Source organism: Colias croceus, chromosome 9, assembly GCF_905220415.1.
Source record: "Colias croceus chromosome 9, ilColCroc2.1".
Taxonomy (NCBI): Eukaryota; Metazoa; Arthropoda; class Insecta; order Lepidoptera; family Pieridae; genus Colias; species Colias croceus.
This window is the reverse complement of record NC_059545.1, coordinates 3832523-3855821: the sequence shown is the minus strand read 5'-3', so window position 1 is coordinate 3855821 and position 23299 is coordinate 3832523. Positions and strand designations below refer to the sequence as shown.

At 31.3% G+C, this 23299-nt stretch overlaps 1 protein-coding gene across 1 annotated transcript in view; it reads right to left on the bottom strand.

The window, feature by feature from the left end:
- LOC123694544 (collagen alpha-1(XVIII) chain-like) overlaps nucleotides 1-12491 on the bottom strand; it is a 33481-nt gene extending 20990 nt beyond the window's left edge. The window contains exons 1-2 of the mRNA XM_045640008.1: nucleotides 12210-12491; nucleotides 205-253 (exon numbers count right to left, since the gene is read on the bottom strand). Coding sequence (XP_045495964.1) covers nucleotides 205-253; nucleotides 12210-12398 — 238 coding nt within the window. The 5' untranslated portion in view covers nucleotides 12399-12491. The remainder of the gene's footprint in view (nucleotides 1-204; nucleotides 254-12209) is intronic.
- Between the last annotated feature and the right edge of the window lie 10808 nt (nucleotides 12492-23299).

Sequence of the window (23299 nt, the reverse complement as noted above, 5' to 3'; positions counted from 1 at the left end):
TGTTTGCATCTGCATGTGTCTGCTGCAAATATCATTAAAATCGGACATACCTAGTTAAAGCGTAAAACCGTAACACAGTAACTTTCCAATTCATAGAACTCTTTGCATTCATAGAACTCTTTGCATAAAACGTTTTAAATTGAAAAGCAATACATAAAATGGCTTAAAGTAACAAAAGTATATTCAATTCTGAATGGTACTCACATGGTGAAGAGTGGGATATAACGGGTAATCGGTTTTCATCTGGATTCACCTGAAACAAAAAATATATTTCAATCTTTTTGTTCATACAGTTTTTATTCTGTTTAAATTTCACTTCGGTTATTCCGATATGTTGGACGGAATACAAATCAGTTGGATTGTACGCTCCAATACCGAGGAGTGTTTTTTGATAAGTTGACGCTCGGAATAAGTTGCGAGAGGCAAGTTTTATTGAATAATTGCATTTTGTTTTTTTTTTAATTTATTTATAATTATAAAAACTAACACTAAAGCTAACGCGTGCTCTAAAACTTAACAAAATATGTTATACCTTCCTCGAGAACCACGCTATCAATACATGAAAACAAAATAAAAATCGATGCAGTCGTTTTTGAGTTTATTGCGAACAGTCACAGGCAGACATAACGGATGACTTTGTTTTATAATATTATGTATGTATATTGTATTTTGATAAAAAAAATATTATTTATAACTATAAACAACACAATAATTAAGAATTGTTTTGTTTATGTATCATGTATCAATGTGTCATATTATGATATGTTGTGATTATAATGATTTTCTCAACAAAATAATGCGTAATTAACAACAATCTCGCCTTCCAGAACAATGAATATTAAGACAAAGAGAGTCTAACATCGTTTATATACATTAGTCCAGCTACGCCGTAGCTTTGTTAAGTCTCACGTTAGTGACTAGCAGCTAACCGGGGGTTCGTTCGGAAACAAATATACGATGTCACTCAGGATTAAATGTACTTTTTAAGTGTATCCATTAAAACAAACAAACAAAAAAATCTCTACAATATTATACTAAACTAGTATATGTTATTATAGAAATTTATTTCGTTACCTAATTATATTATTATACTATTATATTATGTACAATAAAAAATTGTACAATGTATATAGCTCTCGATAGCCAACCGTTACGTACAGTATCGATTTATTATAAAATATAATATTTTCTTAATCTTGTAAATACGTAGTTTAATATTCCACTTCGTTTAGCCTTTCGGGGACGGCAATAATAAATTATTCTAGTCTTTATGTCAAGCAAGACGATGAGTTATAACATAAAGCATATTCCGTGAAATCACGGCATTTCCTAAGGGATAAAATTTAAGAATGTCAACGTAAGTAATGTCGCATGTAAAACGTCCTTTATATTTATAAAGGTCACAACGCGCCCATATATTGTAATTTTCCTAAAGGTTTTACGAAGCTTCATAATATAATTCATGTAAATTTGATTTGAAAGCATTAAGTCACATTTATATTGATCTGTATGTAACTATCTACGTTTTAATACATATTTTTAACTAAATAATATAAACAATTGTACCAAAAAGTTTAGTCGGCTTAAGTTAATTTACCTCAAAATCTTGTTTAATAAAACCTCCCTATAAATGTATTATGAAACCCGATTTTCTATTTACATCATGTAAATATTATATTATGATATAATTATCATCAATGGTATTACTAAAGAATTTAATTAAGCAATTTATTCCATCAAATTAAACAATAAAAAAGAAGCTATTAATTACTTCTTCACAAAAATGTAATTTAGTATAATTATATGTAATTATACGTCCCGTTTTCATACAAATATTTGAAATGACTGCAAAGTAAATTCACATTAAAATGAAATTCTGTTCTATACAAATTGTGCTTTGATCTCAGCGAAAATAATTTCATGTTATTAATTGCCTTATTTATTTAAGCTCGTCCGTAATTCTTAGTAATAAACGGTATCATATTCCGATATCTCAACCAAATTATTTTACCTGCGTCATTCAAATCCAAATAAATATATAGGTACAATTTTATAATATTTGTCTGAAGATTCGTATCTTATGGCGTATGCAGAATGAAAGCTGGAAACTTATAAGCGCTTACCGGCGCTTGTCAGCGCTGGTAACCCGCGCAGGAAAATATATGCGCCGGTAAGCGCGTATAACTTTCCAGCTTTCTTTCTGAATACGCCCTTAGTCTCACCGTGACCACACTTATTGTACCTAGTGTTCGAAATTTCGAAACGCCCCGTCCGTCGCCTTAAAAAGCGTATCCTACGAACTGGATTATATTATGCCAAAGTTTGTGAGGATGGATGTATGTGTACAATTATGTATATAATATGTTAGTAACTCACGCAAATACTACTGAACCGATTGGCGATTACAATGAATTTTAGCATACATATAGAGGGTAACTTGAATTAACACATAGGATAGGTTTTATCCCGGAATTCTCACGGGAACGGGAACTATGCGGGTTTTTCTTTGATATAGCGGGCGAAGTCGCGGGCAGAAAACTAGTTATTTCTAAATAGATATATGTAACGCATCAAAAATAAAAAGCATTGATCGAGAATGTACGAATATGACTCATACAGCCTTGTATCAAAAGCGTAACGAAAGCTCACAAACACACGCTGTGTCATGTAATCCACGTCATAAGCAAGTAATATTTGAATATTTGATAAACACACATACAAAATGACATCGCAATAATATCAATAATGTAGTTTCAAGAACTATCATCAAATTATCATGGGCTGAACCAGTCCCTAATGAGAGTATTCCGTGATGGACAACAGTCTGTTTTGGTATAATTCCTTCAACAAAGATAAGTTGGAAAAATTTGTTTTGTGGTCATCAATCGTGCTTTATCTACTAAATTGATGTAATGTATAATTTATACGGATTGTAATCTAATAAGACAAGGAATTACGACCAATTAAACTGGACATAATAACTTACTTGTATTAATCTTTGAACGTGGAAGGGTGATCGTTTGTTGTAATGGTAAAAATAGTTTAGTATAGAATACGTTACTATAATAGAATACCGATTAGATGGTATTAGAGATAGCAATTAAACGTAACACGGTCTAAATTACTTTTTATATATTACCACAGATAATATTATTATACTAGATATTATTGTGAAAGAAAAGAACATTTTTCTTTGCGTTAATAAGAATGCTTTAACAATTATTATACTAGAAAATACCTACATGCTTCGAATAAAAATTATTTATTTATTACACTTTATTGTAATACAATCATGAAATAAAAAAAAATAAAAAGAAAATATGGTAGGTACTAGAAAGATGTACCTAGTACAATTGGCGGCCTTATCACTAAGCAGTGATCTCTGCCAGGCAACCAAGCGGTAAAGTGAAATATTTAGTAATAAAAAAAGATGTGTGGCACTCGGGGACTGCCGCGGTAAAGCTATTGCATAGCATGCCTTCAAGCCACACCTCTGTGCCCGTTGGAGTGGGGAGCGTGAGGTTTTTCGTTACGGAATTTCAGTATTCGGTCCCCGCGCTCAAGGCCCGCGAAAGAAGCTATGCAATAATAGCTTAATAAAATTTTTGAAATTACTACAAACAACTTTAACATTTCTGTTATAAATCCAGTACCTTGTCCTGATTCTTGCCTTTCGTTTATAGCCATGATAAAGTTGCTGAAACGGCTGAATAGGTATTTGGTACTGTGATACCTTAAGCTCAAGGGAAAGCTTAAGGCACTACGTGCGGAGACCGAATTACATAAGCCTGACTAAATGTTCGTAGAAACTGCGTGTTTTAAAATTCTAACAGATGAAAAAATGAATTTATAGTTTATACAATGTTATTTATACAATAGATTCAGTCATAAGCTGCTTCTTAACTGGTAAATAAAAAAAAAACGTAAACAATAACAACAATAATTCAGGAAAGTCTATTGGAAACAAAGAGTAATTAGTAGGTAATATTAAAGAAACACGTAATTAACGTAAGCTAATGTGAGTAAAACCTATATACACTTAGAAACATTATAACGTACAAAGGAAAAATTAATTTCGAACATAATTAAACGAGCCAACCCACGTGTTTCTTCAAACTCTTTCATTACATTTCAACGCTGACACAAGATTAATGAAAACAGACACGCAATATTCGTAAATATTTACTAAAAGCAAGTCACGCCTAAGCTAAAACTCAGATATAATATAAATAATTCATACGCTTCCATGCCAGGGTATTGAAACAATCCAAGTTCGAATGTCTTTCGATTTAAAGGCAAAAACTTTCTAGAATATGAAGCGAATGGGTCCAGCTTTATCGAATATGTTGTGTATTTTTCGAGCGAAACTCAAACGGTCAGTTCAACGTATTTGATATTGTGGTTTTCAACCGACTATAAACTGTATTTGTAACGATTTAGCCACATAAAGTCGGAATCAATGCTCTTTCGTGTTCAATATAAAAAAATGTACATAAATCTATATACTGTATGTATATCCTTTGTATATACATACAGTATATAGATACGTTTGTATTATACTTCCTGGAACAATACCCACAGATTTATTCAGAACTATCTGCTCCACGCGGTTTCACCCCCGTGGCTCCACTCTTGTTGGTCGTAGCGTGATGTTATATAGCTTACTAGCGGTCCGCCCCGGCTTCGCCCGTGGTACATATTAACGTTTTCTCTACATAAGAACCATCCTCGTACTTCAAGGAATATAATAAAAAAAGAATTATCGAAATCGGTTCAGCCGTTCTCGAGTTATGGAATTACAACGAAAAGTGGCATTGATTTTTATATATTAGATAACCTTCCTACAATTCACCGAAATAATTTTTCAAATAGGACCGTTCTAGTTCCCGAGATTAGCGCGTTCAAACAAACAAACAGTCAGCTTTATAATATTAGTATCTATAGATTAATTATCTATACATATAATAAATCTGTAGAAGAGTCAATTCTGTACATTGAAAATATTGAAAAAATAAATAGCAGGGGGTGTTACTGGATCGATACTAAACCCAAATATGTGATTAAAAAATTTTTGTCTGTCTGTCTGTCTGTCTGTATGTTCAGGCATCACGTGAAAACTAACGGTTCGATTTCGATGAAACTTGGTATAATTATACCTTATTATCCTGGGCATAAAATAGGATACTTTTTATCCCGGAAAAATACGTAGTAAAAAATAAATCTTAATTTTTCCGCGCGGACGGAGTCGCGGGCGGAAGCTAGTCCTTAAATAAAAATAAAGTAACTTTCTATTTAGCTTGGTATTTAGTTTTTCGATTGTCATACAAAAACCATTAAAGACTATCATTGTTTTACTTTGTCTATTTTCTAAACTTCGGCTCAACCTGTCACCGGAGTTATTGATGACGGACCTAGGTCAAGAGATCATTAGCTGTTATAGATACCTACTCTGAATGTATTTAATACTTAGGTAAGTTTTTATGTATATTTATGTGTATACTCGGTAGGTATAGGTGTTAACAGTTTTTAAATAGGACTAGAGATTATGGTAGAATATTATGTCCTATATTATATACAATATTACATTGTGTGAATACACACATACCAATTTTAGGATGGTTATGACCTATGTTTATATATTTTGTCGTTATAAGAAGCTGCTTAGCGATGTCTGAACACTGGCGATATCTACTCTCTGATTTTTTGACATGGAAGACTTCTGAAAATTAGCAGTGTTGTCCTCTACTTATCGGTTTTAGAATTGCCAAGCCATTTATGATTATAAAATTTTAAATGTAGATTATTTTGTCGTATTGTAAGCTATAAGTATAATGTTTATAAAGAATTTGATTTATAAGTTTTTAAATATAAAATTCACAGCTTAAATAAACATACTGGAAAACAGAGACCGATTTATTGTATATTTTTTGGAATGTGGCTCGACTGATTATACCAGTCTGTAATAAATCAAAAGGAATTATTGTTACTTCGCCAAAATTCCACATTTCATACAATCACATTGATCCTCGAATATAAAATACTTAAAAAAAATGATATTCAGTGATTTATATTCCAGATTGTTTAAACTATTGAAATTAAATGTTTTAAATAAAATCTATACTAATATTATAAAGCTGAAGAGTTTGTTTGTTTGAATGCGCTTATCTCAGGAACTACTGGTCCGATTTGAAAAATTATATTGTGTTAGATCATAGACTCATAGTCCATTTACCGAGGAATGCTATATATATTATTATCATCAGGCTAAGACCAACAACAGAGCAATGGGGGTGAATCCGCGGGGCACAGCTAGTATTTGATAATAGCTTATTTTGGTAGCGTTGAAAAAATTACTCACACTTTAATGTCATTGAGTATTTCTTTATTTCATGATGTCCATTTACTTAACAAAATTTTCACCTACAGCACTTATCGAGACTTTTCCAGGAACCCTATTTTTACTTTATTGAGCCTCCGGAAATTAAACTATTTATAAAACAAGGTAAAACCAGCGCTTATATTTTTTCATTCATTCCGGAACTGAAGTAATAAAGGGCTATAATAATATTGTATTTGTGTATTTACACGGGAAAGTCGTCAAACTGTTCGCTTTACAATTTCAATTTTTATTTTGATAATATCAACTCATTCCGAATATCTTTTACAACATGAAAAAATAAACTATAATGAATGAACCTGTGTTAGGTAGTGGTATTAATATCAAAATCGAAGGCACATAATTTTTTGAAATTAGTTCGCCAAATAAATTTAACTTCCAAAATAACCTCATTTTTTATATATTTATATATTTATTTATAATTTATATATTTATAATTATAGAATTTCCAACAAAGGACACAGTTCACGTTTATTACATCTTATTAAAATACATAATCTACTGTACCTTTAATTACAGGAAATTACAGCGTACAACATACGTTCAATGTTCATTACAATTCAACTACAATTTGTCATTTTATTAAAAAATATTAGGTATATAACAATAATAATTAAAGAGCCATTATATAAATCAAACAAGCATTACTATTGCAGATTTTAAATTCAATAATATGTAAATTTGCTGAAAAATAATATAATATAAATTTAAATTAATTTTTATAATATAATAATAATCTAAAATTTTAATGTATTATAATGTATATTTTAATGTATTTTTAACCAACACGGACCAATATGTAGGTACATTGTACATTAATGTCAACAAATCTCTTCAAATAAACCACTTAAGCATTGTACTGTGTACTTGTGTACCTATGTACATGTATATTTATTATGTGTCCTTGACGAAAAACCTGTTGAACCGATTTTCAAGAAATTTGGTAGAGAGTAACCTGGTTTAACACATAGGATAATATGTGGCTTTTCCTTTGACTACACGGGCGAAGCTGCGGGCGAAAAGCTAGTAGCCAATATTTATCAAACAAAAGAAAGAACTTATTGCAGCGAATTTTCATATATTCCTTAATATTTTAGAATAACACGTAAGATTTAACCAAGCACACACGTCCATGGTGCCCTGAATTACATTATCCTTACCGTTTTGAAGATTTGCCTTGTTTTCGGCAAACCTTGTTAAGAACTGAATACTGATGGCTCCGGAGTGACTATAACGCATTTTTACGCATCTTTTGTGTTTGCAAAACCCTGTATATATGTATTATGTATATTATATACCTATAACTAGCTTTCACAGCAATTTTGCTTTTTTGCCGCTTGCTTTTAACAATTTCCTGTGTGTAATTAATCTTTTTCTTGGAAGAGTAAAATGTATTTACATGTATTCAACCTTGCTAGGTAGGTACTTTATATTATTTGCAGTGTATAGTGTATACCTAATGTGTAACTGTATATTACGTTCGTATAATTTTATATTTATAAACATATTTTATTACAAAAAATCATTAAGTATTCATAACAAATCAGTACTTAATTCGCAGTAACATTACCAGGAATCCCATATTTGGGATAATGACGTCACGACGTGGGTCGCCTAAGAATCCTAAACGCTAACGATTCGAGTCACGAACATTGTTATACACAAATCATTCATCATACTGATACCTTGTTATAATTTATGTATACTTACAGTTCTTTCGTGAAACTATGTTAATAACGGACGTCGACGCGTTTCTATTGACTGTGGCAAAGTCAATGTTGAAATAACATGGGCTATATAGTTAACAGACACGAAACAAAAACTTATTTTTTTGTATTACCTACGTAGCATCCAGCTTAATGTTATTATAGTATTAAATAGGTACCTTCGTGAAAATTGTATTACGTCAGCGTAAATAATTTATATCTATATCATTTTCAGTTAGATTTTCTCGGGCTATTTTATGATATTACTTTCAAAAGTTAACAGTATTTTTATTGCTTTTAAAATTATTAATCGGTATAATTGCATTTTAAACAACGTTGTTTAAAGATTACGTTAATATACAATCTCATACATAATTTTCTTTATTAAAATTTTAATGGTTTTCGACGACGTTCCAACCAGCACAAAATCCTTTTTTAATTAAATTCTATTTCCGGACCGTTGTTAAATGGGATATTATTTATAGGCTTATATGCGTACCCATAAATAGAAAATTAAAAATATATGAGCAAACACAAGAGTTATAATTATTTAAAAAAAAATATCAGTGCAAATTAATAAAATAATATATTTCTCATTAAATTATGATACTGGTACTAAGTAGTTGAATTATTATCTATACTGGTGTTTAGTATTACTAGTGTTCAATACAAATTTCAACGCTTGATTGTGTTGTTACCGTATAAAAAATTCACGTTATAATTAATAATAATGTTGATCTTTAGTCTATTTATCTTCATAAGTTCACAGTATCGGCTATGATTATAACTGTATAAAATACTAGTTATTGTAAATTATGTTTAAATTTTTACTCCGCTAATTTCCCTTTGACAATATCATGTGAATCATAAGCACATCGTTTAACGGACATTCCGAGACAAACGTTAAAAAAATATAGACGCAACATTCTACTTTCCAACAAATATACTGTAAATAAATATACGTATGTGGATGTGAAATTTCATTGTTTAAAACTAGGTTACTGTGTCAAAAAACCCTGTTCATTTATAAATAATTTTTAATTAATTCTTATTTTCATTAAATTGTTATAGCACGTCTATAATATAATAATTTATGCGTGATGAAATGTTATTTTACATTTTACAACGTTATTTATTTTAGCAGTAAACTGAAATGTAGTGAAAACGCAAATGTAATAGAGTTTTTTTTTATTAAAAAGTATAAAATGGAGTCGAGTTTTATTCCGTTAGTGTTTAAAATTCAAAAATATACAGTTGACGTAATTGCTACATTGCTTAAAAGCTTACCGTAGATACTTATCTTTACGGCCCCACGAAAATCAAGGGACGCTGAAAATATTAATTTAACATAAATTTTTATTCAAGGCTTTTTGCTTCATTTGCGATTTAAAATATTTTGTTATGAGGGTTTAAGAATTGTTTTGTTGTTTTTATTTTATCTGGAGGTATTGATTTATTGAAGTGAAAACTTCTTTAGCGGCGTTGGGTATAAAATCTTAAACTCGCGTCAGGACACGTGGCCTGATCGAAAAAGCGTAAGACGGATTTTTTTTAGCCCTTTTAAGCCATGCGTAGGTAAGACGGATACCATTCCAAAATATCAAACATGCTGAACGTTAATAATCAAGTTTTCACTTCTGCCGGCACTCCCGGAGTGCAACCTGTCTTTTTTTTTAAATTCTGATTCATTTATTAGTGATCTATAAAACCTATATATACCTTTAGGATTAGATATTTCTATGTAAAAATAATAAACTATGAAGATAAGTTAAGTTAAATGATAAGATGAGTGAGTAATCTATATTTTTTTATTGAATCACATGGAAATAATCACAATTATTACATATTGATAGATTGAAAGAAAGATATACCAAATCACAAAACACCAGAAATGTATAGTTTTTAAATCAACATTCGTTTTTCTCTTCTGTGTTCACTTAGAGATATAAAAAAATAATATACAACAAATTCTCAGATATCTCATGATATAAAATTTCATTAAAATCGGTCTAATTGTTTTCGAGGATAGCAACAAACACTGTGACACGAAGTTTTTACAACATAGGTATACAAACGTTAATAAAATATAAACACACCGCATCGCAGTAAAGCCATATAACGTTAAAATAATCCCAAACTGTTTGATATGTTTGAAATTTAATACTACTATTGAATAAATTATTAAATAACTGGCAGGGTTGTCTCTTTTGTGGAATTAAATTGATTTTTTTAGATAGCTACGAAGCAGAGCAGACTATCATAAATAATTTTTAGGTATTATATTTCTTATATAATATTTGCAACAAAAAAAATTATATATTACTAGGTTTCCGCCCGCGGCTTCTCCCGCGCAGTGAAAGAAAAACCCACATAGTTCCCGTTCCCGTGGGATTTCCGGGATTGCGTCATTTTCTCGAGCTAAAAAGTAGCCTATGTCCTTTCTCGGGTATCAAAATATCTCCATACCAAATTTCATGAAAATTGGTTCAGAATTTTAGGCGTGATTGAGTAACAGACAGACAGACAGAGTTACTTTCGCATTTATAATATTAGTATGGATAAGTTATCTTATGTAGATACAGTCTAATATTACTTTTGTTGTAGTTGTATATCTTTTCAAGTAGCTGAAAGTAGTCTAGAGCTAAGCGTCTTTGGCAAGTAGTGTATGAAACAATATCAGTACTAAATAGACATATTATATGTTCTGTGACTGCTACATCTTATAAATTATTTTATCATGTATTCTATTGATTGAAGTATGATTAATAATAATAATATACAGATGCGAATTCCGCCCGTGTCTCATGTAATCAAAAGTATCGTAATCAAACGAAAACCCACATAGTTCAGATTCCCGTGGGATTTCCAGGATATAACATAACTTGTTATTTCTTAGGTCTCTTAACACCTTTGTAACAAATTTTAACCAAATTGGTTCTTTGGTATAGGCGTGAAGAAGAGGTAGACAGAGAGAATTATTTTGGCATTTATAATATTATGTATTGAGTTGTATATATTCAAAAGTAATGTAGTAAAAGGTGTAATCATTCATAAGTGCTTTTAGAAGAAGACTAATTGAATAAATAAATGTTTGAGTTTGAAAAAATAGTAGATCAATCCAAGCGAAAGAAGCTAGTGTAAAATAACGCAGCATTAGCAACCCTAGAGCCGACCGTAGACTCGTACTTAAGTAGAATTTGTTTTCAGGTCATAGCCTACTCTGGCCTTGTTACGCTTTATCTGTATTGCAATCAGAATGCTTACTAATGCCTGCAAATTGCACCGAAAGTCCAATGTAGCAGAGCACGAAACGATCAAACAAATTGAAAAATTTAATGGTGTGATATAACAATCAGGTTTTTTTATAACGTGCCTATTACACAATTAAAATTGAAGATTTTTATCTGATTTTAACGCATTTCAGGATATTATATTACTTACCTTAACGTTTCCACTATAATATTATATTATTTGAATCCGTCGTTTGAGCACTTTACAGAGAGCAAGGTTGCGGTCCGTTAGTGCTCTTTAGTTTACATTCTTTAAAGCATTTTATACCTGAATGTAAAATAGTCTAGTAAAAACAAATACGTATTTATACTGTTTATGATGTTATATTTAGCCCTTTGCTTGCTCTGACATTTAAAAAAAATATTATAAACTTCGTGTAGTTAATGACGTAATTCATATTATTTTGTCAAGGGTTTAACCTTGCCCTCGATTTAGGTCAAGTTCATATTTATCTTTTTCAATGTTGTAAATAATTTAAACTAATTTGTGTCGGTACCGTTTGAACTTTCACGTTAATATCATTCTAGTAAGTAGTATTAGAATATGTGTATGTAGTATTGGTATATTTCATTATAAAAATCAATTTCTTCTGACGCCTGTAGTGTCTAAAAAAATACGGTTACCTACATAATATTTATAACCGGTTTTGCAACAATGATTCTTTTTAATTTATCTGTCAGTAAGAAAATACAAAATGCGGTGTCAAAATGTCTCAAATAAGCTATCAGTAAGCCTTAATTCATTTATTTTGAACATTAAAAAAGTTATTTTTAAAAGATCCGATAAATACTGTAAAGTAAAGAAACCATACTCACCGCTCTATGCGTAACAAACGAGGTTCTCCCTTGCAGTCTTGCGCTGATCTTCGCGGGCGTGTCCTCATCCTCTCTCTTCGGGTCGAACCAGCCAAACGCCGCGCCAACCACCAGCACTGCGCCCAGAATCATCAGCGCGAGGAACCCGCCAATCGCCGCCTTCGTAGTCTGTGATATTACCATCGCCATCGTCCCCACCACTTATCATCTATTCCACATTATTCACACACACGCACACACTACAAGTCTATCTCATATACACGTTGGGCGCCAAAGTCACCCGACTGAAATTTTTAAATTAAATATCGTATTGCTCATTTAATGTTGGGTACTTTTGGGTAAGGTTAATTGATTAATACGTGCCCTCTTACGTAATATGATTAGGCGGAAATTAAAAAAGATCCTGTTACGCGTGTGTTTGATAAATTATTTCGCATGGTGTAATTTTTCCGTATATTTTTTCGCCGGAATGTCACTAATTTGTGGTCTACTCTACACGTTATTTATCTAAGTTTTATCTCGAGTTTTGTATCATTTTCCCTAAGGATAAAGCTAATAATGTACATTTTGATACAAATTTTAATATTCGTTATTATAGCGGGATGGAATGCTTGAACTATTTCAATCTCGAACGCGATATAAATCAAAGTGGTATGAATGCGCCAGCTTGCATGTGGAAAGTATGTACCAAAAGCGAGCTAACGAAACTTTAAACACGTCACGCAATGCTTTGAAGTGCTGAATCCTTTTTCTATTTTCAGTCTCGTATTAAATGTGCTATGTGATGTCTGTTATAATTAAAAGCGCTTTTGTGTCAACGATAAAAAGAGTTTTACAATTATAATAGTGCAAGTTCTATTCACGGGTTATGTTATAAACAAATGAAACCTAATATATCTAACACACATATTGTACCTGTCATAATATTATGTTATTAATTCAAATACGCTAATAAACAAAGCCAACACATCATTCTAACATCAATACTCTTTTTTACTATATTAAATTCAAAATAAGCAAAACATATTCTGGTCATTTACCTAACTCACGATTCAAAACCCTAACAAAATCCTACACATGCATAAAAATTATACATAGCGTATTTTTATTAACATTATACAGGTGAAGGCTAAAAAACACCTTTCGGAAGCAACATGGCGGTGCGGAAAAGGGTGACACTTGACGAGAAGCATTGTACTATATGCAACACGATAACCTATATCTATGTAACATAAGAGGAAAATTGCTGTGACAATGGACTCCTGTATCGTGTCGCTGTGATAAGTATTGTATGTGTGCCTTTGGAACTATAAACCTAAGTGTATCCTTATTTGTGAAAATTCTGTTTTAAAGAACGTAATGATATTTTGTGACTTATGATGAAAGATGATTCGAACTAAAATTGTTATTTAATTATTTTTTATTACTATAATAGTTATAATAACAGCTATGATGAATTGAAAATTACGAAAATCGTTATAATAATATGAACAGTTGTAACGTCGATCTTGGTTAAAAAAAATCTGTTGCATTATGGAAATGCGAGCTCATTTTTAAAACAAAACCATATTGTACATTTTTCACCATTTACTCAAACAAAAATGTTCTGTAAAACAAAAAGTGTTGTACATTTTTTTGCAATTACTACGGCTTATAAGAATTCGTATTTGCGACTAACTGACCCGTATGACCTCCAATACTTCAATATAGTTTGAGCAAAACTACGGCACAGGGTTTCCACCCATGCAATAACGAGGAGTGTTAGAATAAACTCAATATTATATTTCTAGGAGTCAAGTTTCCAGAACTATCTAAAAATAGATTAAGAGCTGTTTCTAATAATATATGGAAGACATTCACTATGTGATTATTTCAAGGAAATAAATAGGTTAAGAGCAGATTTCAAAGAAAGAGTTTTAAAATCGATGAAACAGCGAATGTAAAAGTTAAATCGTTAATGCCGAAACAATAACAGGGCTAGACAATCGACATCGGGAATTACTCGGTTATTATCCATATTTCTAGGAACGATTCCGCATAACGATTAAAACTTTAAGGCTACATTTAAACAGCGCTTATTTATCAAAAATACTTCATACCATTCGAATTGCTCGCTGAATGAAATCTTTATAATAATAATAGGTCTTTCAAATATTTGCTAAAAGTATTTATCTTAAATTGTAAAGATTAATTTGTTAGCTTGAACGTGCTAATCAAAGGAACCCCGAATTGAAAATTATTTCACCGTTTAGTACATTTATCGAAGAAGCCTCTATATAATATCATCACGCTAAGACCAATAGAAGCGGAGCAATGCAGGTAAGACCGCGGGACAAAGCTAGTCTTTACAATCTTAAATACATTTCATCATAAATCCCACTATCAAAGACTCGGTAGCGTCTTACATCAAGAAACAGACAGAATTCAGTCATTAGTATGTATTGCTTGGACGATGTCTTGCATCTCTTTGACAAGGAACGGCCCTTTGAGTCCGATATAACTAAAGAAGTGGAATGCTATGAATAAGCTTATTACTAAATCAGTTTGGAATATCAATGTCTAATAATATCTAATATATAGATGTGGCATTTGTAATTCTTTAGATTAATTATTAATATTAATTAATTAATGTAGAAGTTATTTTGGTCGTCATACTCAAGCCTAAAATAAATTTCCGTTCATTTTAAATAATATTTCGCAAGAAGAATATTTATATCAAATTTATGAACTTTTGATGAAGTTCAACGAACCTTACAATAAAAATGCTTATCAATTTATTTTAATACAGAAATTTATTCACGTGGGTATCAAATATTCTGGCACTTGGAAAAATCTAGAAGCTTTGTTCTAAAAATATGATAAAGAATATTTCTTGTTTATAGCATTTACAAACAATAAGCATTAAAGTTTATTTAAAATCGTATAAATATATAGAAAAAAGAAGGGATTAAATGTAGATTCCTGAACTAGAAAGAAAAGCCTTATAACAAGCCTGACCTAATTGGTAACGAAGCACTGCTACCAGAGGAATTCCTATTAAATCTATACATTGTGTTCTTCTTACGCGTATCTTTATGTAACTGTCTTTATGCAAATTATTAATTAATATAACTATTTAATTCTGTTATTTACGTATAATTCGTAATGGAAATCTTTTAGGGAGGCCTATGTTCTACAGTGGACATCTTGAAAGGCTGGAACGATTATGTATATTATTGTCAATGTATATGGTGAAGGAAACTTAAAATTATATTTAGTTTTATAGCATTCAAATGTTTAAAAAATCTCAATTATGCAAATTTTCAAAGAGTTTTTTCTTCACGTTTGCTAGTGGTCGTTCCAAAATTGTTTAATTATAAAAAAAATAAGAGCGTGCGTGCCGTGGACACGTGTCAGAAGTGAAACTTCTTTGGCAAGATTTAAAGGTACCAAAATCGTCACCTTATTCCATGACGTGACGGTATTGCCCTTGACACCTTGAAATTTTACTCTCAGCCCAAGTAAAAAAATTTGAATAAGTAGGTACTAAAAACATTGAAATGTTGAGCTTCTAAAGCTCTTAAGCATAATAGCATAAAATTTTTGGATCTTATATAAATATATAAGATCCAAAAATTAGGAATTTACTCCACTTCAATCTTTCAAGTTTGTTCTTGAAACTTGCTTACAGTGCCGGATTAAGCCAGCGCGGGGCCTGTAGCAAATTCTGTCAAGAGGCCCTTCGTTTGCTATGGTTTCTCAAGACCGCCCTGCAGTATAAACCGCTGAACCGATTTTGATTTATGGGTGACATTGCAATCATCTGAATTATTATGGTAGTGGTGTTAGTGACGTTCTACATCAATTAGCTGTCAGGGTTTAATTTTTATATTTTTATTAATGTTATAAAAGTGAAAGTAACTCTGTCTGTCTGTCTGTTACTCAATCACGCCTAAACTAAGGAACCAATTTTCATGAAATTTGGTATGGAGATATTTTGATACCCGAGAAAGGACATAGGATAGGTTTTATCCCGGAAATCCTACGGGAACGGGTTTTTCTTTAAAAACGCGGGCGAAGCCGCGGGCGGAAAGCTAGTTTTAATATAAATATTTGTATATGATAATTTTTTATAATATTGTAAATATTCTTTTGTTACATAAACGATAAATTTTTAATTAAATAAATTACATAAAAAAATGTTTCAAAATTACAATGATTAACCTATATTATTTTTTATTTTCAAAATATATGAATGCGGATAGCGGTAGTTTTTAGTCTAGAACACGGGACATTTTATTTTTAGAAAGAAAGAAGGAAGAAACCATTTATTCCAATACCCACAAACACACAACAATAGCATTGTAAATTATGAATAATAGGTAATAGAAAACATAAATTTATGTATGGTTGCTTGCGCTAAAAAAGGAAGCCACTCAGGATACCTTTTTTTATAGTGGGGAAATCTTCCAAAGATACCCACGGCCCCCGGGGAAGGTGCCGTGGGTTATGTCGGATTCTTACCGACTAAAACCCCACTGTGTTCCGTCGAGCCGCTTTAATGAGGGGGCCGCGGGTATTTAGAAATAGAAATAGAATAGAAATAGAAATCGTTTTATTTGCCACCATGTAACTCTTAGTAATTAATACACAAAACAGAAAAAAAAAGATAGTAATGGAGGCAAAAAGGACTCCCCGTCAGCAAAGCAGCAACCATTATTTAAAATATATTGCTGCACTGATTTTCAGAGGAGACCACGTGACTGTACAGATGCAATGATTCAGTATTCAATGATACATTTATTTATGAATTAATAAATTTGTTAGAATTCTTCCGCGACCCCCTCGGCAGCCACTCAGGATACCTGAGGCATAATACCTTAACACTGATTTTCAGTGACACCTTACGACATCCACATTTTCAGCTGCTTTACTGGATAATAAATAAATATAATTCCTGAATAATAATTTTGTCATATCCATCACGGAGTTCAAATGAATTAAATCGCGTGCGAAAACGACTCTGACGTTTTTAAGCTATATAAAAGTAAAAAAAAAAGTATTATGCTTATCAAATTATCTTATAATGATCATGAACCTTTATTGCACTATACAAATAATCACATTCACGATCGAAAAATCCAACAGCACTACCTCGAAGATCTTTTAACCATTTTACCGTTTTACCCATAAAAATGGCAAATTCATTTTCAAAATACTGGCAGCATACGTTGAAGTTTTGTATTCCTTCGTATAATATGTAAAATTATTATTTGTATACAAAATTAAATAAGCCAAATAATCTACAGAGAACCTGTACAACGATGTTTTATCTTTTTGTTTGTTTTCGGGAACAAATTTTACAGCGTTTTAATATCACAAGACAGCATTTTTTTACTAAAATAGCAAACCCCTTTTGCATGACAGTCATGACACTATAATCGCTATAGCACTGGCGGAAGTTCGTATTCGTTTTTGATTTCGTATTTTCTTTGACAAGGGCGATGGATGATTGTCATGCTCCATCTGCCTTTTATTTTGTAATCTAAGGTTTGATAGTCAATAGAATCCTTAAATCCTATTTTATTTGATCGGGTTGTTACGACTAGCTCGTTTGATGACAATATCAGGGGATTCCCCTGTTAGTTTTGCCGTGCTACCAACTTTTGGTGTAGCCAGCGCAGCGCTCAATTGTAGAAACGTGGTAAAATTTTAAATTATTGTTGTAGATTTTGATACCAACATTGCTCGTGGTAGGTACGTGTATTTTTTTACGGTACGTGTATTATAAATTGATATTTTTTTACGGTCAGACAGGTATTAGACCGCGGGGCCCCCCCGAGTCGCGGGGCCCGTAGCATTTGCTACTCTTGCTACGTGGCTAATCCGGCACTGCTTGCTTAGTATAAGATAATTGTGTTTACGTTATCCGTAGTTTGTAATTGAATTAATGTAACAATAATTAAAAGTTACTACACAATGTAAACAATCGATAAAGACCCCTTGAACACTTAATAAGTTTTGTTATTATTGTATGAGGAATGAGGATAAATGTCAAGTTTTGCATAATGTATTATAATTAATGTGATGGCGAAACGGGTAACAATCTAATCAAAATTATATAATACAACAGTATAGACAGTACAGTGGAAAACTCAATAATGTTTCGTTATACATAAAATTAACCCCGGTTCATTTCTAAGAAATATTTCGAAGAACCGAGTCAATAACACAATAGGTACCAGGAAATCTCCAAACATATCATGACGTATTTTACATACATTTTATCACACGTTTTACATAATATTAAACATGTATCTATAATTTAATATTGATATTTACTACCCTCCCATGTTTTTCATAATACGTATCTTCACTACCCGTTTAATAAACCCCTCTATAATGAACATAATGGACGAAATTTCGCAGTGTTTTTGCCGTACCGTAGGTACGTACTGCATGCACCCTTAGTTTTTACGAAGCGCGGCTGGCTCATTTTCTCTTCACATTAAGATGAATGATGACGTATTGTTTAACACAGCTCTAGGATAGCTATTGTTAAGAAAACAGAATGCTCGTTCAAGCGTTGTTCTTTCAAATTCCGACAGCGCTTTTAAATTGCAGCACACAAATATAACGTTACTTAAAATGGTGCTATTTATTTTTCTTTGTGGGTTCCAACTTGCTAGTAAGATAGGTTCATGCATTTATCACGAGTAGGTAAGGTTAAAAATGTTGAGTCTAGGCAAAAAAGAACGATAACTAAAAGAAATGAAAAATTAAAATTATTAATAGAAAGATGATAATTTGAATCAACATGAATCTTTACCTATTCATACAATAATTTAATTAGAAATCCGTTCACATATGTGTATTTTATTATTATCCATATAAATATGTACAACAATATTATCAAGTAGGTATGAGCTCCATTACTAATTGTATCTATTAATAATGTTACAAATTCGAAAATCGTGAATAGCACAAAAATAGTACGACAAATATTCCATCTAATCATTATAATTCCTTCCATCTAATCATCAATACACTAAAACCTCCAACAAATACTTACATACAAATTATATAAAAGATTCGCTACATCGACTGATTCGCACATACGGGCGAATTCTAAGGATCGTTACGGTCAACATTGGCAATAATTTACCTTTTTATCTGCCGAACCGATCTGCTGAGTCAGATTTCGTATTCCGAACTATTCAGAACACCATGTATATTCTAAGGACGATTTTGGGATCGATCAATGCAAATGTAACTTGAGTGACGGAACCTATTTTTTTTTCATCCCAGATTCGATCTACCAGCAATGAATACATTTCGAGGTGTTCTATTTCAGATATTTAGCCGGTATTTTTGCAACTTTTTTGTGATTTTGTAGCGCAGTTTAAAATATAAATTGCGGGCTCAAAAGCTTTTAGGATTCTCACATTCATTTTGTTATGAAAGTTATTTTACCGAATGAAATATTTGCGTGCAAATAGATTGGTTCGACGTCGATTTTTAAACACGTTTCATAATAATATTAAAGCTTCATTCAGTTTATTTTATTAATTTTAATCGGAATTTAATAACGACACTTTTCACATAATACAGAGTCAATAATCGAAATAATATTTCAAGTCAAGTAAAATAAATAATAAGTACCTTTCCAACACAGAGATACAATGATAAGTTAAACACACGCTTGAGCCTCAACTTCCAATATTAAAATAAACAAACCACATAAAACAATCCAAGTCGTTTAAACATTTGCATTACGACCCGACCGTGTACATATACCTCTAGATAACGACAATTTCCGATGTCATGTGACTATCGCTGGCTTAGTACTACGCAAATGGGTATTTTGTTCAAACAAACGGGACCACTAGCTGCTCAACCAGATAATACTTAGTAAAGAAGCCTATTGAGAACGTCAAACAAAGGACAATGCATTCAATGGTTATGTGGGTAGGAAAGAGTAACAAATGTACAAGCTCGATAATGAGGTTGGTTTCATTATTTTTCTAAGCTGCACTAGAGGGAGGATATTTTTAGAGTGTATGCTTTATCTTTGCATTGTCACATTGTAAGATAGTATGTATCTACCTCTACATGTATAATATTATGTGAATGTCATGTGACTATCGTCGTTCACTGTAGTTTAACGACTTCATGTATTTGCAGCAGCGTATATTTTGATAATATTATAATATACGCTGCCACAATAAGTAATCCATACTAATATTATAAATGCGAAAGTAACTCTATCTGTCTGTCTGTTACTCAATCACGCCTTAACTACTGAACCAATTTGTATGAAATTTGGTATAGAGATATTTTGATACCCGAGAAAGGACATAGGATGGGTGTTATCCCGGAAATCCCACGGAATGAGAACTATGCGTGTTTTTCTTTGACTGCGTGGGCGATGCCGCGGGTGGAAAGCTAGTAGGATATAAATTGAATATGGCGGATATACCCATGTAAGAAAAGTAAGATTACGTTTATGAATTATAGTAATTTTCTAAAACTACCACCGATTTGGAATATCGGACGATAACATACCATAATTAAAAAAAAGGTTACTCTTAGGTATATTTCTATAGTGTAAAGTAAATAAGTATTTTGCTTCTTGCTAATTATTTGAATTATATGGTTTTTAAGTTCAAGTTTCAAGTCATGTTAAGTTAACAAGAGAGCCTCTGTAATTGCTTCAGTAAAGTACATATTATCGATGTATTTTATCCTTATTTTATTCAAATTAAAATATACCTTTGTCAAGATATTTCTTTGTTGACATTAGTTACACTCACTAGGCACTACTCGTGTTGAACCTTGATCTTTGTAAATTATTTCTTACTACAAATCGAAACCTGTTTACAAAGTAACCGAACTATCTCGAGATATTTAGAAGGAATTAGTCCTTCAAATATTGACTTTAATTTATCAAATTTAAGTCAATATTTCAGCATTTGTTTTCCATATTAAACACACTTGGCTGACTCCAGACCTACGCAACAAAACAATGTATGTTTAAATAATAATTTAATTCATGAAACTTATACTGCGGAGTTTCAGAAAATTTAGCGAATCCTCAACAATAACCACGAGTACTGAGTATTGTACAACTTCGCCAAAACCAGCGCCATACAATAATAAGGACTCCAGAAACTTCCCAACCGCAAACTAAATTTAATATAAAGATTAAAGAAGATTGCTTAAGATTTCGGGAGAAAGAAATCAAATTGACCTTGCTCGAAATCCTCGTAATAACGTCGACCCTAATTGAATAAGCTCGAGTTAAAATTACTTTGAATGCAAAATGAGTTTTATTTAAGGTAACATAGAGGTTAATTTGGAGCTTCATTAGTCATTCATCTATGTTCATTCAGTGTTTCAATATTGGGTTACGAGTAAACATGGCGTTATGATGAACACATTTTGATTTAATATTCAATATCATTTGTAACGATGGTATTATATAAATCATCCATAAAGGAATGTTGATTAACTCACGAGAATTCCCTTTGAACATTATTACATTTAAAATTGATTCCAATATCATTATTTTATTAAATGTTTTATATTTACCTGTATAGCAATAAAATTACGGTAAATTATTGAATTATATTACGATTAAAAGTTAGTTAGATAGGTAATACATTTCTTTATCTACCATTTTATTACAATCTACACCAATATTATAAAGAGGAAAACTTTGTTTGTTTGTAATGAATAGGCTCATAAACTACCGGACCGATTTTTAAAATTCTTTCACCATTCGAAAGCTACATTATCCACGAGTAAATAGGTATAGGCTATATATATTATCACGCTAAGACCAACAGGAGCGGAGCTACGCGGGTGAAACCGCGCGGCACAGCTAGTATAAAATAAAGGTAACAAGAATGTTTATACAAGATGCAAAAATTTAAAAATAGGTTAAAAAACATCGTACTCAATATTAGTTCGTAACTATTATTTAAATCTTCTTAGGTACCTTATAAATAAAATCTGTAAGTACTTAGTAGAATAATACATAATTTCTTGGAATACATTTCAATTAGGTACAATTTTTTTGTATTTTGCGCAAGAAAAGATCTTGTAAAGCTTATTTGAATACTTTATTTAAATTGAATCAAAATAAAATAGAAGACAGGGAATTAGACAGATAACGTTTATTAATATTTCGTTTAGAAATCGATTTAAATTGTGACTTTTTATGGAAACATTTTCAATATAAAATTGAAATAATAGCCATTAAAAATAACGTAATACAAGCCACACTCGAAAATGCTCATTGAAAAATAATAGGTAGGTAAAATGAATTATTTATCAACGACTCCAAAAAAAAAAAAAAAAAAAAGAAGGAGGTCAACTCGATTGTATTTTTTCTTGGGGTTTTTACATATTTGTACCCCAGAATGGGCGATTTTTTTTAAAGCTTAGTGCCTTCTAGTTCTTCTCTTTTAAATTTTGTAAAGTTCTGAGTTGATATGTCATTGAAATAAAGAATTCGTATTAGCAAATGGAAGTAATTTTATCTAACATTTACAATTCATTTCTGAAATCTTCAAACAGCAAACATCACTCAACCTTATTTCATAAGAATATTTGCATCTAGATTATTTAATTCACTTTACTCAGTGGATGGAATTCAATTGTTTGTATCTTAAAAGAAATTTCTCGAAAGAAAAACCAATGTCGTACTACGCTTTATATTAATCGTAATATCGGTCAAGTGCGTGCCTGCTCACGCTTCAGAGCTGTAACAAGGAATTATTGTGAAATCGTATTTTATACATTGAATTCTGGTTTTATTTTACTCTGATATGTCCTAGTTATTCAAGATATCATTAAAAATTGATTTGCGATGTGCCTCTATTTTTTGTTTAAAATATAGAGTATTTGTTTAATTAATGAATGAAATATCATTTATTGTACACCTTAATAATATATTAAGCAATGGATAGACCACAGCCGTATCGCTGAAAGCGATATCTGCCAGGCAATCAAAAGGACAAGGACAAATTCTGAATATCATTATTGAATTTAAAAACTGCTCCATTTACTTACATATAACTCGTTTATATCTACCCAATACATTACAT